The following is a 17,185-nucleotide window of genomic DNA, read 5'->3' on the forward strand; positions in this document are numbered from 1 at the left end:
GGAAAAGGGTAGCAAAAACAAGCGAAAGGGACATTTTTGTTATATTTCTGAAATGGAACATTTTTTTGTCCAAATTTTCTATAGAAATCACTTTTTGGACAAAATTTTCTATAGAAATCACATTTTGGACAATATTTTTTATAGAAACAAAATTTTGTAAAGAAATAAAATTTTGACAAAAATTTCTGAAAGAAATAACATTTTGACAAAAATTTTGAAAGAAATAAAATTTTGACAACGTTCAGAGTCATAGGCGGACATGCTAACCTCTGCACTATGCTAACCTCTGCACTATGGTGGCTACTTCCTCTTTCCTATCACTCCTTAATTTTTCTTCTCCCTCTTTCCTTCCTCTTTTCTCCTTCCTTCCTACCTCCTACCTCCTTCCTTCCTTTCTTCCTTCCTCCTTACTTTCCTCCTTTCTTTCATCCTTTCGTACTCCTTCCTTCCTCCTTTTTATTCTTCTTTCTGCCTGCTGTCCGATTCAAGTTAAAGCTTAAAGAAAAGGGACATCCATCAGACACCTCTTTAAGAAAAAAATTGTACATGGCTTCTATGCATGGCATATTACCTCACAAATATTGCCAACATTAGGAGGGTAAAACCAACGGTAAACTCTGCACTACGGTATCCACTTCCTCTTTCGTATCACTCCTTAATTTTTCTTCTCTCCTTCCTTCCTTTTCTATAGAAATAAAATATTGCCAAAATTTTCTATAGAGATAAAGTTTTGACAAAATTTCCTATTTTCTGGAAAAATAAAACAAAATTTGAACAATTCAAAAAATGTTCTTTTCCTTCTTCTTTCCAAATTGCAATTTTGCCCATAAACAACCCATTAAGGAAGGGCAAAACTTCTCATATATCAATGAGTGTTGTCCGATTCAAGTTTAAGCTAAACGAAAAGGGGCATCCTTTTCATAGTGCGACAGCTCTTTGGGAAAAAGTTTTTAAGTTTTTCTTTAAGAAAAAAATTGTACATGGCTTCTATGCATGGCATATTACCTCACAAATATTGCCAACATTAGAAGGGTAAAACCAACGCTAAACTCTGCACTACGGTATCCACTTCCTCTTTCGTATCACTCCTTAATTTTTCTTCTCTCCTTCCTTCCTTCCTTTCTCCCTTCCTTCTTCCTTCTTCCTTTCTTTCTTCCTTTCGTACTCCTTCGTGCCTCCCTTTTTTCTCCTTTCTTCCCCCTTCCTTCACCATCTTCCTTCCTTCTTACTTTCACCTTTCCTGCTCCTTTCTTCCCCTTCTTTATTTCTCCTTCCGTCCACCTTCCTTTCTTCTTGCTTTCTTTCATCTCCTTCCTTACCTCTTTGTTCCCACTTTATTTCCTTCTCTTTCCTGCCTCCATCTTTAATCCTTTTTTCCTTACTTTTTTTCTTTTTCTTTCGTGCTCCTTCCTTCCGTTTTCCCTCCCTCCGTCCGCCTTCCTTTGTTCCACAATTTCCCATTATTCTTTCCTTCTGGTTCTCTTATTTCCTCCTCCATTCCTTTTTTTTTCATTCAATCCTTTGTCCAAAATCCGCTTGTGTACTCCTTTCTTTCTCTTTCCTACCATACTTCTTTCTTCCCCATTCCTTCCTTCCTTTTACCTTTCTTGTTCCTTTCGTTTTCCTTCATCGTTCCACCTTTTCTTTATTTTTCATGTATGCGTTTTTCCTTGCTCTTATTTACCTTCCTGCTTCTTTCATCCTACCTTCCTCATTCCTCTTGCTTTCACCCTTCTTATTTTCTACTTCCTTCCTCTTTATTTTCTTTTTTCCTAACTCCATCTTCCTTCCAGATTCCGTCCTCCCCTCAACCTCCTTCCGCCTTCTTCCTTCCTGCTTCCATCCACCTTTCTTCCGCATTTCTTCCTCTTTTTTCCTTTTTCCCTTCCTTCTCTTTCCTTACCTTTTTGTTCTCAATTAATTCCTTCCTCCTTCCTGCCTCCTCCCTTAATTTTTTTTTCCTTACTTCTTCTTTTCTCCTTCTTGCTCCTTTCTTCTTTCCACGTTCCTTTGCTCTACAATTTCCCATTCTTATTTCCTTTTTCCAAATCGTCCAAATTCTTGTTCTGTGCTCCCTCCTTTCTCTTGCCTGCCGTACTCCTTCCTTCCCTCCTCATACTTCCTCGGGAGTTTCGCCCTTTCACCTGTTTTCCGTTTTCCTTCATTCCTCTTTCCTTACTCTTTTCCTACTCCTTCCACCTTCCTATCCTTCATGCCTCCTTTCTTGTTCCTTTATTCCTAGCACTTCCGTACCTTCCGCCTACCATCCTTCCACCTACCATCTTTCCACCAACTACCTACCATCCTTCCACCTAACATCCTTCCACCTACCATCCTTTCTCCTACTCTCCTCCAACATTCCTCGTTCTTTCTTCTACCTTTCTTCTTTTCTCGTTACTTTCATTCTCATTTACTTTTCCTTCTTCCTTGCACCTTCTTTCGTTCATTCTTTTTCCACTTTTTGTTTTTCTTCCTTCTTCATTCTTTCTTTTTCCTCTCTTTTTGTTTCTTTTTTTCTGTCCTCCTTTCTTTCTCCTTTCTCTTCTCCTCCCTTTCACAATCCTTCCCCTTTCCTTTCTCCTAGCTCTTAATTCCTTTTTGCTCACTTCCTCCTTCCTCCTTCCTTCCTCCTTCCTTCCTTGCTCCTTCTTTTCTCTTTCCTTCTTCCTTCCTTCCTCCTTCCTTCCTTCTTCCTTCCTTCTTCCTTCCTTCTTCCTTCCTTCTTCCTTCCTTCTTCCTTCCTTCTTCCTTCCTTCTTCCTTCTTCCTTCCTTCTTCCTTCCTTCTTCCTTCCTTCTTCCTTCCTTCTTCCTTCCTTCTTCCTTCCTTCTTCCTTCCTTCTTCCTTCCTTCTTCCTTCCTTCTTCCTTCCTTCTTCCTTCCTTCTTCCTTCCTTCTTCCTTCCTTCTTCCTTCCTTCTTCCTTCCTTCCTTCTTCCTTCCTTCTTCCTTCCTTCTTCCTTCCTTCTTCCTTCCTTCTTCCTTCCTTCTTCCTTCCTTCTTCCGTCCTTCTTCCTTCCTTCTTCCTTCCTTCTTCCTTCCATCTTTCCTTCGTTGCTTCCTCCTTCCCTTCTCCTTCCTTTCACCCTCCTTCCTTTCTCCTTGCTTCCTTCCTCCGTCCGTCCTCCTTCCTTCCTTCTTCTTTCCTCCTTCCTTCCTTCCTCCTTCCTTCCTTCCTTCCTTCTTCCTTCCTTCCTTCCTCCTTCCTTCCTTACTTCCGCCTTCCCTTCTCTTTCCTTTCACCCTCCTTCCTTCCTCCATCCGTCCTCCTTTTATCCTGATATCTTCCCACAATCCTCCTTTCTTCCGACTTTCTTTCCCTTTCCCTTCTCTTTCCTTTCCCTTCTCTTTCCTTTCCCTTCTCTTTCCTTTCCCTTCTCTTTCCTTTCCCTTCATTCGTCCTTTCTTCTGCAAACCCAAAACAAAACTCATCTTCTTCCTTCAACTTTACTCCCAGCGAACTATCCCTTTCTTTCTTCCTTTCATTTTAACCTTTTTGCAATTTTGAAATTGTTTTTAATCTAAAAATTCGGCGAAATTTCCACCACTGATTCTCTGTAACCGCCAATCTTTAGACCCCGAAATGCCACCTCAGCTATAATTTCAGCACTTAAATCACTGACCATCACATCACCGAACCCAACAAACCAAAAAAGAGAACACATAAACCCATAAACAAAACTGTGCAAGAAAATTTATTGGACAAAGATTAGCATGATTTAGGTTGCATTTATTGGCGGCGTTGGCAGTAACAATGAAAGTATGGTCTTAGGAAAATTGGCCAAACAACATACCTAAGAAAGGCCGAAGGACAAATAGTAGACAGACAGACAGATGGACAGAGAGGCTGTGAAGACATAAAAAGAATCATGCCGAGATGATAAACGCGATACTTTCCATGTTACAATTGAACAACTAATCTAAGGGAATTGTTTATTTTCTTTTTTCTCTTCGGTTTCTTCTCCACCAACGATTTTTATTTGTTACTGACGATGACACTTGGCGTTGGCAATGGCGATGGCGTTGGAATATATCATCTGGTCTATCTTAAACTGTGGCTGGCTTTTGTGTGTTTGTGGTGGTTGACTACAAATGGCAAATGACCAAATAATAGACGTTCTCGCAAAATGCAATCATCGCAACAAAAGAGCCCACTGCCAATTGGAGGATTGCCCGTAAATTGTTGTGGTCCAGCCGGTTCACCAGGACCACTTGGCTCAATAGCAACGCTTTCGGCATTCAATAATCACAAGGTAAGTGCTTCTTTAATATAACATTTGTACATACAAGCAAACATGCATACATGCATACACATAGGCCATGACAAAAACAAACGAACACACAAACACCTACGAGTAGTGTTGATACAAGAACGATTGTAATGATATTGGCACAGTGGTCTTATGTGTAGTAATTGCAGATGTATAGGATAAAAAATTAATAAACGATAAACAAAACCCAGTAAGAACAAAGAAAAAAGTAGGAATGGAGTAAAGCCCAAAGAAAGATGGTAGCAGAAAAAGAGGCACAGGATGAAAAAGAATGATTAAACGAAGTGAAGGGAATTGAGGATTGTACGGTTGCTGTATTTGAATGAAGGGTGAGTGATAGCTGGAAAAAGGGGAATAAAAAACGAGGAAAGGGCAGTGAAATAAGATGAGATTGGGGGTTATGGATGGAAGAGGGAAAGAAGGAGGATAGGAAAGGTAAGGACGGTGGAAAGAAGAAGGAACGAAAGTGAAAATAGTCAGGATGAAAGAAATATCGGGGAAGATGAAGGGAAGAAAGAAGATGAAAAAGTTGACTGGCAAATTGAGGAAGAAAGGAAGCCGGAAGAAAAGAGGAAAGAAAGTAAAAGGATAGAAAAGAAAAAAACAAGAAAGATAGGCAGGAAGAAAGAAGGGGAATGGAAGAAGAAAGAAAGGAGGAGGCAAAAAGGAAGAAGAAATTGGGGAACACGGATGGCGAAAGGAAGTTGGGTGAATATGGTTGAAATATGAAATGGAGGGTAATCGGGGAAAGAGGGGGAAACGTTATGCGCAGACTTAACTAAGGAAGAAAGTAGAGAGAGGTAGGAAGTAAAGGGAGAAAATTAAAGAATTGAAGAAAGTCAGAAGAAGGAAGGGCCGTAAGAAAAGCCAAATTAAGAAAGTAAGGCGAAAGGAATTAAAACGGAGGAAAGTTGGATACAGGAAGGAAAGAAAAAATTGGACGGTTGGAAAAAAGAAAAGGAATAAAGTAGGAAAGAGGAAAGAACGAGGCAGGAAGGGACGGGATAAAAGATAATGGATGGATTAAAGAACAGTACTTGTAATAAAGGAAAGAAGAAGGAAGTGAGGGGAAGGAAGGTAAGATAAAGGAAGAATGACGAAAAAGGAAGAATTAAATTTGGGGGATAAAGGAGGAATGATGGTTGTGGGTAGAAAGAAGGAACGAAGTTTTGTGGAAAACAGGGAGACAGGAGAAACAAGGGAGGAAGAAATAGGAAACAAAAAAAGAAGAAAAACAAAAAGGGAAGGAGAAAAAAGCCTGAAAGCGGGGTCCAAAAACGAAAGGAAAGAGGAAAGAACGAGGCAGGAAGAGGGCATAAGATAGGACGGGATAAAAGAAGATGATCGATGGATTAAAAAAACAGTACGCTTATTGAAGTAAAGAAGAAGGAAGCGAGGAGAAGGAAGGTAAGATAAAGGAAGACTGACGAAGGAAGGAGGAATTAACTTTGGGCGATAAAAAGAAGAATGAGGGTTGTGGGTGGAAGGGAGGAGCGAAGTTTTGTGGAAAGGAGGAAAACAGGAGAAACAAGGGAGGAAGAAAGAAGAAAAAAGCGTGAGAGCTGGAACGAAAAAGGAAAGAATAAAAACAGAGGAATGAAAGACAAAAAGGAGAAGAGTTGGAAAGAAGGCGGAAGGAAAAACGAAGGGAAGATGAAACGAATGACGCAGGAAGAGAGGAAGGGTTAGATAGGAGGAATAAAGCTTGGTGGAAAGAAGGAAGTAAAGAGGAACGAAAGAAAAAGGTGGGAAGAAATGAGGAGAAATATGAAATAAAGAAGAAAGAAAAAACCAAAGAGGAGGGAAGAAAGAAGCCTGGAAAGGAGAAGGAGAATGAAGGAATAAAAACAGGGGAAGGAAGGGAAAATAGGATGATAGTTGGAAAGAAGGCGGAAGGATAAAAGCATGAACGAAAAGTAAATAGAAAAAAACAACACAGTAAGGGAGGAAAGAGAAAGAACGGGGTATAGGAAAAGGAAGGCTGGAATAGAGAAACTGAAAAGAGGAAAAGGAGACTAAGAAGGGAGGGGAAGGAAGGCGAGCAAGAAATAAGGTAAAATAGGAAATAAAGAAAGGAAAAAAAGCAATATTTTAATTGAAACGCAATTTTCTGATGCTATGGAACTTCTTGATCTGGTACCTACTAACCGCTCTGTTCCAACCCATTTTACTAATCATTCGTCTACTCTTTTGGACATTTTCTTTGTGAACTGTGAGTCAAAGGTTCTTTTATATGACCAAATTGCAGCACCGGCTTTTTCTAAACATGACTTGATATTTCTTGTGTATGACTATCACATAAATCAACAAGACGAGACAATTACATTCCGTGATTTTAAAAAACTGAACTATAATCTTCTTAATAGCCTTACTGATAATGTCGAATGGGATTCTATATATCAGTTAAATTCTGTGGATGACCAAACAGCATTTTTGCAGCATTATATTAGCTTAATATATAGTCAATGTGTTCCTGAAAAAACCATTACCATAAAAAATCAGCAACCCCCATGGTTTAATGAACAGTTACGTGCACTAATCGATGAAAGAAATATTGCATACAAACGATGGAAACGATACAGAACAACACAACTGCATGAGCGCTTTAAGTGTGCCAGGCGAAATGTTGGGAAAAGCATAAACGAGGCCAAAACGCTATTCTTTCGGAAAAATTTCTAAATGCTGTTAACAGCAGATCTAAATGGAAGGAAATTCGTAAAATTGGCATAGGAGCGAAAACCAACACCAACTTTCCGCCCAATCTAAACATCAATGAACTGAATGAGCATTTTGTATCTGTTTGCTCTATATGTCCCCATGAAAATATATATGAAAATATGAACACTGTACAAGTGGAAAATCCATTTTCCTTTTGCTGTGTAGACCAAACTGACGTTTTGAACAGCATACTCTCAATAAAATCTGATGCAACTGGAACTGACGGAATAAATCCAAGATTTATCAAAATTATCATGCCAAAATTGCTGCCATATGTAACATATATTTTCAATACTGTTCTGACCAAGTCCACCTTTCCGCATGAATGGAAGCTCGCTAAAATCATACCGACTAGAAAATCGAATAATGAATACCGCCCCATTGCAATCTTACCGTTCTTATCCAAAGCGCTAGAATGCATAATGGCGAATCAAATCGAACAATTCCTGTGCACTCAAAATCTATTATCAGAATGGCAATCTGGTTTTAGAAAAAAGAGAAGTTGCACATCTGTCTTAATAGACGTTGTTGAAAATATTAGACAAAATATGGACAACAAGATGGTATCTTTTCTCCTTCTATTGGATCACAGTAAAGCATTTGATACTGTAAACCATCAAATTCTTGTAGTCAAGCTCTCAAAACTATTTAATTTTTCCCGAACTGCCTGTCAACTGATATCATCGTACCTGTCTCAAAGATCTCAGTCCGTATATTGTAATGATATCTGGTCAAATACGCTTCATGTTCCAAATGGTGTGCCCCAAGGCTCAATCTTGGGCCCATTGTTATTCACCATGTACATTAATGATCTGCCCGATGTACCTTTAACATGTAAGATACAAATGTATGCTGATGACGTTCAACTGTATACCTGCACGAAACTGAATGACTTTCAAACATGTATTTCTAATGTAAATAATGATTTGAATTTAATATATTGTTGGGCTGTTAATAATGCCTTACGTTTAAATCCTACCAAATCTAAGCTGATCATCATACACAAAAGAAGTGTAACAATCCCTGACCAAGTTGAAGTAAAGATTGAGAACACGATTGTAAACCGTGTTCAAGCAGCAACAAACTTGGGTTTAACATTCAACTCTACCTTAACTTGGACGAATCATATAAATGCAGCTGTGGGAAAAGTTCGTGGTATGCTGCGGAATATGTGGGCAGCTCGTCTGTCAACTCCTTTCGAAATTCGTATGCTTCTTGCTAAATCTTACTTAATCCCAACTCTTCTATATAATTGTGAATTATTTGCAAGTTGCAGTGCTGATGACAATAGGAAAATCAAAGTTGCCTACAATGATATTGCACGATATGTATACAACAGACCACGGTATGACCACATATCACAATTTGCTTATCAGATTTTTGATCTTTCAGTTGAAAATTTACTAAATGTTAAATGCTTGCAATTACTACATAAGGTTATTTATAACAAACAACCTGAATATCTTTACAAACACCTACAATTTGCTAGATCAAATCGAGGGCGCAAACTGATTCAACCTAGATTTGAATCTCAAATCACTGAAAGGCAATTTATTGTAAACAGTATTCGTCTCTGGAACACCCTCCCATCATATATACAACTCATAAGCAATGCTATCGAATTCAAAAAGGAGCTACATGATTATTATAAGTAGAAATTGTATGTAGTCTAGTAGTATAAGTTATAATTAAATTATTTATTTATTTTTTTATAAGTTATAGTTTATAATGGAATTAATTGATGAAACTGCACTGTTGTGAACCAGCACAGTAAAATATAAGATATAATCTTGTTGTGCTTGGTGTTAAATAAATGAAATGAAATGAAAAATGAAAAAAGAAGGAGGGAAGAAAGAAAGAGGAAATAAAAACAGGGGAAGGAAGGGAAAATTGGATGATGGTTGGAAAGAAGACGGATGAAAAAAAGCAAGAACGAAAAGTAAATAGAAAAGAACGACGCAGTAAGAGAGGAAAGAGAAAGAACGGGGAAAAGGAAGGCTGGAAGAGAGAAACTGAAAGGAGGAAAAGGAGACTAGGAAGGGAGGGGAAGGAAGGGAGGGGAAGGAAGAGAGAGGAAGGAAGGGAGGGGAAAGAAGGGAGGGAAAGGAAGTGAGGGAAAAGAAGGGAGGGGAAGGAAGGGAGGGGAAGGAAGGGAGGGGAAGGAAGGGAGGGGAAGGAAGGGAGGGGAAGGAAGGGAGGGGAAGGAAGGGAGGGGAAGGAAGGGAGGGGAAGGAAGGGAGGGGAAGGAAGGGAGGGGAAAGAAGGGAGGGGAAAGAAGGGAGGGGAAAGAAGGGAGGGGAAGGAAGTTTTTGTTTTCCCTTTCTATCTAAAACGTTCATCCCTCCTTCCTTCCTTCATTTATTCTTCCTTCCTCCTTATTTCTTTCTTTGTAATGAAGAAAGGAAGGAAGGAAGGTAAAATCAATGTTTGGGATACAAAGGAGGACAAACCTTCTTTCCCCTCCCATTCCTATCTCTTTACCTTCTTTTCAGTTTTTTTATTCCAGCCTCCCTCTTTCTTGATCCTAGCAAATCAAATTTTGAAAACAAAAATTTCATACACATTAAATTTAACGTAAATACTCGTACGAAAGTACGATGCTCATTTTCGCTTTCCTTTATACCACTGTCTGAGGCTACTTTTATCATCATCAAGGCATTTTTTCACGAAAAGGTAGTAAAATAGATTTATTATCAACATATCCGAAATCAGTGTAGTCCAAAAAAACTTTTTCATGCGGGAACTCCGCTATGCTCAAATAGTAAGAGGACGACAAGGCAATATATTGCGGAAAACATCTGCCCAAAAACCATACATACTCGTTTATACAGACATATGTTTTATGAACCTCGAATTGTCTGTACTTTGGAAGAAGGGAAATAGAAGCATTGCTGTTAAAACTCCCCCCATAGCTACGACCAACACAAGGGAACAAATCAAAGTAGAACCAGTTAAGCATAATAATGCATCCAGTCTCTCCCGTCCAACTACCAACCGAATAAAGAACAGAAAAATGTTGATGATCATAGAGGTGCTTCAAAGGAATATTTTTGCTATTGGCTGCTATATAGGGAGATCCATGTGCCTCGATTTTTCATGGGGGATAAGATACACTAGCGCTCATTAATAAAGGCAACCACAAAAAAAAAGAGTCGATTCGAGGCCACGTGAAGCTATGTTAATTACAAAGTAACGCCTGCCTCAAATTTGGTGAAGCCAAACAATAAGTGGTGTTGCACATAGACAGAGCTGAAAGTCTTTAGGGAGTAAAAAGCATCGGTCGGCCCATAAAAGACCCATGCCAGTTTCTTCTTCCTTCTTCCTTTAATGGCAATCTTTGTTAACTTTTAATGCTTATGTTTACACTGGGCATTTTTTCAATGTCAAATTCAAGGCAAAAGGTATCATTAAGTTGATAGTTAAAGGCAATTAGTTGATTGGTCCAATGGCTTTGCTTGTCTGTCGAAATAGTTGAGATTTGCGAAGCTAGCAAAGAGAAAATGACAAATTGAGGAGTTTTTTATATACTCGTACAAATGGACAAGAGATATCCACTTTACTTAGGATCATTTTTATTGCAATTTTGAAATAAATTTCATTTAAATATTTCTTAAAAATAAAATTTTAAAAAAATTTTATATTTTAGGAAATTTTTATTAAACTCTTTAAAAAACAATATATTGAGAAAAAAATTAAAAAAATAAATAAAAAAAAATCCTAAAATCAAAAAAAAATTAATAAAAGTTTAAAGCCATTTTTTTAAATAAAATTTTGAAAAATATTTTTTTCAATATAAAATTTTGAAAAAAATTTTTCGTTTGGTTTGTCGAAAAAAATATCTTAAAAATTAATGTAAGCAAATAAAATTGACATAAATAGTTAAGAAAATTTTTTTAATAATTAAAATTTTAAAAAATATTTTCTTCAAAATAAAATTTCGAAAAAATTAAAAAAAAATAAAATTTGGAAAAAATACTTTAAAACCAGTTCCTTAAAAAACGAAATTTCTAAAAATTATTTCCTTTAAATAATTCTAAAAAATAAAATTTTGAAAATTGTTTTAAAACTAAAATTTTATAAAATTTATTTTTTTTTATTTTAAATAAAAAAGTTTTTAAATTTTATAAAATTTTTTTTTATATTCTACTTTTAAGAGTATTTTATTCAAAATTAAAAATTAAAGAAAATTCGTTTAAAATTTAATTTTAACAAAGGTTTTTATTTTTGTAATTGAAATTAAAAAAAAAATTTTCAAAATTTTTTTCACTTTTTTTTTTAAATTTATATTCAAAAAAATTTTTTGTAAAATTATTTAAAAAAAATTATATTTTATTTTTTAAAAAGTTTCTCAATACTTCATTTAACTCTTTTTGCAAAATATTAATTAATTTTTTTCTTAAAAATTTTATTTTTAAGAAAATTTCTCCAAAATTTAATTTTGAAGAATTTTTTTTTTTTTCATAATGTCAGTTTAAAGAAAATTTTGTTACAAATTTTAGTTTGGAAAATAAATTTCAAGATTATAGTTTTAAAAATTATTTACAGGAAATTATTTTTAGAAAATTTTTCAAAATTTTATTTCTATGAAAAATTTTTTCAAAATTTTATTAAAATTTTTGTTAAATTGGTTTTTTAGATTTTTTTTTAATTTTCATTGCAAAAGTTTTAAATTTTTTTTATTTATGTTTAAAAACATTCTTTCTTAAAATTTTATGTTTAGGAGTATTTTATTAGAAGTTTAATATTTACAAATTTTTTTAATTTTAATTTAATACATTTTTGTTTCAAAATTTAATTTTTAAAAAATTTTTTTCAAAATTGTTTTTACATTTTTTTTAATATTTCCTCCATTTTTTTAAATAATTTTATTCAAAATTTTATATTTCAGAAAATTATTGTTTCAGAAAAATTAAAAAAACATAAATAAAAATTTGGAGGAATTTTTCTTAAAACAAAATTTAGAAAAAAAAATTTTTTAATTTTTTTAAATTTTGATAAAAATTTTCCTAAAACGAAAATTTTGAAAAAAATTTACAAGAATTCTCTTAACATATTTTTTGAAAATAAAATATTGTAAAGATTTTAAAAAATAAAATTAAATTTTTTTTAATAAATTTATTTTTTTAAAAATAATTTAGAAAAAAATTCCTTAAATAAAATTATTAAATACCATTTTGAAGAAAAAAAATTCCTAAAAATTAGTTAAGCCTTTTTTTCTTAAAAAAAATCTAAAAAATAAAATTTTAAAACAAAATGGTGAGATTAACTTTTGAAAAAAAAATATTAAAAAAAAAGTAAAAAATTAAATTTTGAAAATTTTTCCAAAGCCAATGGCATCCACTGTGTTTAGCATCATAAGTAAATTAAAACAAATTAATAAAAATTAAAAAATTGTTTCCTCCTTTCAGGAATGGGATCAAGTCTCTGCCTATAGTGGACGTTCCATACCCAGACCTCGGGTCTATCCCATGGACAATCAGGATGATATGCGTAGTCATTTTTCGGGTATGCCCGGCAAGCTAGCAAAGCCCAGGTAAGTTTTCATAGGCCTGCTTGCGTGGAGTAAGTCATACAAAACGATATGTTGATGCTTCTTTAGAAGTAGAAACGGTTGCTTACGGTTGTTGATTTTGTTGGAGATGCAAGGCAAAATAGCCAATCATTTATTTATTTTTGTTTTTGTTATTTTTATTTTATTAAATGTTCATTTTTTATATTTTGCTTTTTATCCCATATACCCCTTTTCCCATAAATCACCGAACAAAAATTTATGCAAAACATTACGCTCTACTCAAAAAACAAAACAACGAATACAATCACCCATCATCATCATCATCAACAACAACATGACAAAAAAATTCCATTTTTGTTAACCAACATTTTACAACAAAACCATACACAACACTCTACCTGCCTTTCACAATTGAAAATCGAAAAGATCCATTGCCGATGGGCAATCGCAGCATAGCTTTTCGAATAATTCACATCGCGGCTATTTGGGTACCGCATTTCCAACGAATTTAGTTAATTCCCGTCCCGAATTGAGGCAATCGCGTCAATCTTTAGCAGCAGCCTCAGAGAGAATGTCACGTGCCTCGTATGCCGGTTCAATACATGGCGGTCCCACCAGTGTGGCGTCAAGCACACGCCGTTCACGGCCGCGTTCTAGATCACGCGATCAATTGAATGTCACGCACATACACAATCATCGACCTGGAAGTCGGTAAGTAGGTCCCCCCCCCCCGCCAAAAACAAACATAACAACAACCACAACATTAACGCTACACTACATTAACCAAAGCGCATCGTAGACACACCCATACATAGACAAAAAACACATCAAACACACCTGAGCTAGGCCAGCAAAAAGTGTGTTAAATTATGATACACTAACTCACTAACTAATCCAATTAAGATGACACATTGACAGACAGCCAGTCAAGCAATCAACTACTACAGTAGTTGCGGCTGCGCACTTGCTACTAACATTTCTCTGTTTCTCTTTCTCTGTATATGTTTAAATGGTTTGTGGTACAAAAAAGAAAACTTTTTCCTCTCTTGCATGAAGCTGGGGTAACACAGTGCACTACATCTACCATTAAGTGCTCCAATGACAATGAAATGGAATACATTGCAGATTTATAGCAAGGTACAATGGTATGAAATTAAAAGAGAGGGGAAAATTGTGCTTATATTTATTTATTTGGGTTGCCCAAAAAGTAATTGCGGATTTTTTAAAAGAAGGTAAATGCATTTTTAATAAAACTTAGAATGAACTTTAATCAAATATACTTTTTTACACTTTTTTCTAAAGCAAGCTAAAAGTAACAGCTGATAACTGACAGAAGAAAGAATGCAATTACAGAGTCACAAGCTGTGAAAAAATTTGTCAACGCCGACTATATAAAAAATCCGCAATTTTTGGGCAACCCAATAGATAAAAATGGCTAAAGTTACTGAAATAACGAGAAATCTGTGAAATCTGTATCTGTGAAACTTTGCACAGATTATTTTTTTGCATAAGCAGGTTAAATTCGAAGATGGGCTATATCGGACTATATCTTGATATAGCCCCCATATAGACCGATCCGCCGATTTAGGGTCTTAGGCCCATAAAAGCCACATTTATTATCCGATTTTGCTGAAATTTGGGACAGTGAGTTGTGTTAGGCCCTTCGACATCCTTCGTCAAGTTGGCTTAAATCGGTCCAGATTTGGATATATTTATTGTCCGATGTCGCCGAAATTTGGGACAGTGAGTTAAGTTAAGCCCCTTGACATACTTCTGCATTATGGCACAGATATGGTCCCGATTTGGATATAGCTGTCATAAAGACTGATCTCTCGGTTTGAGGTTTTGAGCCCATAAAAGGCGCATTTATTGTCCGAATTCGCCGCAATTTGGGACAGTGAGTTGTGTTAGGCCCTTCGACATCCTTCTTTAATTTCACTCAGATCGGTCCAGATTTGGACAATGCTGCCATATAGGCGGATCTTTCGATTTAATGTTTTGGGACAGAGAGTTAAGTTAATCCCCTCCACATATTTCTGCAATTTGGTCTAGATCGATCAAGATTTGCATAAACCTGCCATATAAACCGATATCTCGATTTAAAGTCTTGGCCCCAAAAAAGGCGCATTTATAATCGGATTTAACTGAAATTTGACACATTGACTCATGTTTGGCTTTTCGACATCCATGTTGTATATGGTTCAGATCGGTTTATTTTTAGATAAAGCTACTAAAAAAGACCAATATTTTGCTATACACAATTGAACAATGACTTGTACTTATTAGTATTTGGTCCAAATCGGATCATATTTCGATATAACTGCTATGGGACATAAGGTATGCAATTTTCACCGGATTTTGATGAAAAGTGGTTTACATATATACCCGAGGTGGGGGTATCCAAAGATCGGCCCGGCCAAACTTAACGCCTTTTTACTTGTTTTTTTGAGCGATTGACAAATTGTGTGGGATACAACGCGAAAATTTTTTTTGACGATCAAATTTTCATGCAATATTGAATGTATGCTGGTCCCACTAATGCCTAAGGCTGTCTCACTCAATCTCACGATAGGTCACATGACGATCTTGCAATATAAGTTGGGTTTTTTGGACAAACAACTGATTTTGGACGACCTTCACGAAATTCTTCGTGGAATGCATTCACCATCCCATCGATAAACACTGGTCCTTGATGGAGCTTCATCGCCAAAAATTTAATTATGTTTATCGATGCACTGTTGTTGAGTTATTCCATGTCGAAAGTTGTTAAAAAATAATCGCACGAAAATGTTCACGATTTAATTCCATTTTTTGGGCGAGATGAATCTTTCAAGTTACTGTAACAACACAATTAGCGTTCGTATGTTAAATAGTTTTGAGCATTTATAACCTCAAAAATGTCAAGCTTTACCATAGAGCTGTCAGTTGGCAGATTGCAACACAAGGGTTGTTCATTCCCAAAATATAAAAGGCAACCCTCGTACGTACACATATGACTTTTAAAAAATTTAAGAAAACATGTTTTAACTTAAAAACCAGTAAGGAAAGGCAAAAGTCGGGCGGAGCCGACCCTACACCTACCCTACAATTATAAATTCAGCCAATATTTAAATATTGGGTTGCCTAAAAAGTATTTGCGGATTTTTTAAAAGAAAGTAAATGCATTTTTAATAAAGCTTAGAATGAACTTTAATCAAATATACTTTTTTTACACTTTTTTTCTAAAGCAAGCTAAAAGTAACAGCTGATAACTGACAGAAGAAAGAATGCAATTACAGAGTCACAAGCTGTGAAAAAATTTGTCAACGCCGACTATATGAAAAATCCGCAATTACTTTTTGGACAACCCAATATAATACACATAAAGTGATGGCTAAAAGCAACATTCTCATACTACTCATAGCGTACAACACACTGCTACAACAACAGCAACTCATAGTAGCCGTATATTGTTCTTTGAGACAAGTTTCATTACAAAGTAGTGTCGTTCATTACAATTCATGGAATAGCATCTTCATAATTACTCTTACGGTTCAATATGGTTCAATTTTTATTTTAGGCATTTTGGATTTCTTTATATTCGTGACATTTTAAGCTATATCCAGCTTTTCAGCTTTCAGTTGTAGCTAAAACCTATTCCATATCTTGCAATGATAAATAAGTTCAATCTTCTTTTTTATTCTAGATATGGTTATTAAAACATAAGCGGCAGCAATTCTAGTTTTTTGTTATGCGCTTTAAAACAGTTGACGTATTATTATTTTGCAGAGTTAATTCATACCAAAAAAAAATATAAATCAAGAAATCGATAAAACTTGTGTAAGTAGTAAAAAAAGGTTAAATATCTTCAATATCGATTGTCGCCTGGCTAGATTTGTGGGTATTAAATTAAAGTTACCTTCGAGAACTCGAGTTAAAACTAGGCAGACTTCTATTCATAGGGCATGTTAACTTTGTCCATCTGGCAGTGTTCGTCTGTTCGCAAAAGCACACAATTTTCCACACGAATACAAAATTTCGCTCCATTTTCCAAAATTCCCCCTATAATGTAAATGGTTTGCATGCAAATGCAAATTTTGCCCATGAACATTCCACTAAGGAACAGGGGCACACTTCTCACATATCAATGAATGCAGTCCGATTCAAGTTTTAAGCTCAATGGTAAGGGGCCTCCTTTTTATAGCCGAGTCCGAACGGCGTGCCGCAGTACGACACCTCTTTGGAGAGAAGTTTTACATGGCATAGTACCTCACAAATGTTGCCAGTATTAGGAGGGGAAAACCACCGTTGAAAATTATTTCTGGTCCCGCCAGGATTCGAACCCAGGCGTTCAGCGTCATAGGCGGACATGCTAACCTCTGCGCTACGGTGGCCTCCAAAATGGTTTGCATCAGACCATATTAAAATGTAGGCCTTTATATGATGTGACTGATCTCCTGACAGTTTTTAGCAGAATTGGAATCAATTTTTTTATACCCTCCACCATAGGATGGGGGTATACTGAAATTTTATGTCGATCTAGCCATGTCCGTCCATCTGTCCGTCCGTCCGTCTGTCTGTCGAATGCACGCTAACTTTCGAAGGAGTAAAACTCTCGGCTTGAAAGTTTGCAAAAATACTTCATATTAGTATAGGTCGATTGGGATTGTAAATGAGCCATATCGGTCCAAGTCTTGATATAGCTGCC

The 17,185-nt window shown here is 35.7% G+C and overlaps 2 protein-coding genes across 4 annotated transcripts in view; one reads left to right on the forward strand and one right to left on the reverse strand.

The window, feature by feature from the left end:
- Nucleotides 1-17,185, forward strand: part of LOC106081116 (leucine-rich repeat-containing protein let-4) — a 93,815-nt gene that overhangs the window by 74,923 nt on the left and 1,707 nt on the right. Inside the window, exons 6-8 of one of the 3 annotated variants that reach the window (XR_009397479.1) lie at nt 4,112-4,250; nt 12,395-12,519; nt 16,184-16,317. Coding sequence is in view for 2 of the 3 variants with exons in the window: in XM_059364197.1 (XP_059220180.1) it covers nt 4,112-4,250; nt 12,395-12,519; nt 12,925-13,209 (549 nt within the window). In the remaining variant the exon portion in view is untranslated. Of the gene's footprint in view, nt 1-4,111; nt 4,251-12,394; nt 12,520-12,924; nt 13,210-16,183; nt 16,318-17,185 lie in introns of all 3 variants that reach the window. The other 2 variants (XM_059364197.1, XM_059364198.1) reach the window with 2 other exon arrangements.
- LOC106081117 (rab3 GTPase-activating protein catalytic subunit) overlaps nt 1-17,185 on the reverse strand; it is a 108,381-nt gene that overhangs the window by 57,089 nt on the left and 34,107 nt on the right. The gene's annotated exons all lie outside the window — the stretch shown is intronic.

This window comes from Stomoxys calcitrans, chromosome 3 (assembly GCF_963082655.1).
Source record: "Stomoxys calcitrans chromosome 3, idStoCalc2.1, whole genome shotgun sequence".
Classification (NCBI taxonomy): Eukaryota; Metazoa; Arthropoda; class Insecta; order Diptera; family Muscidae; genus Stomoxys; species Stomoxys calcitrans.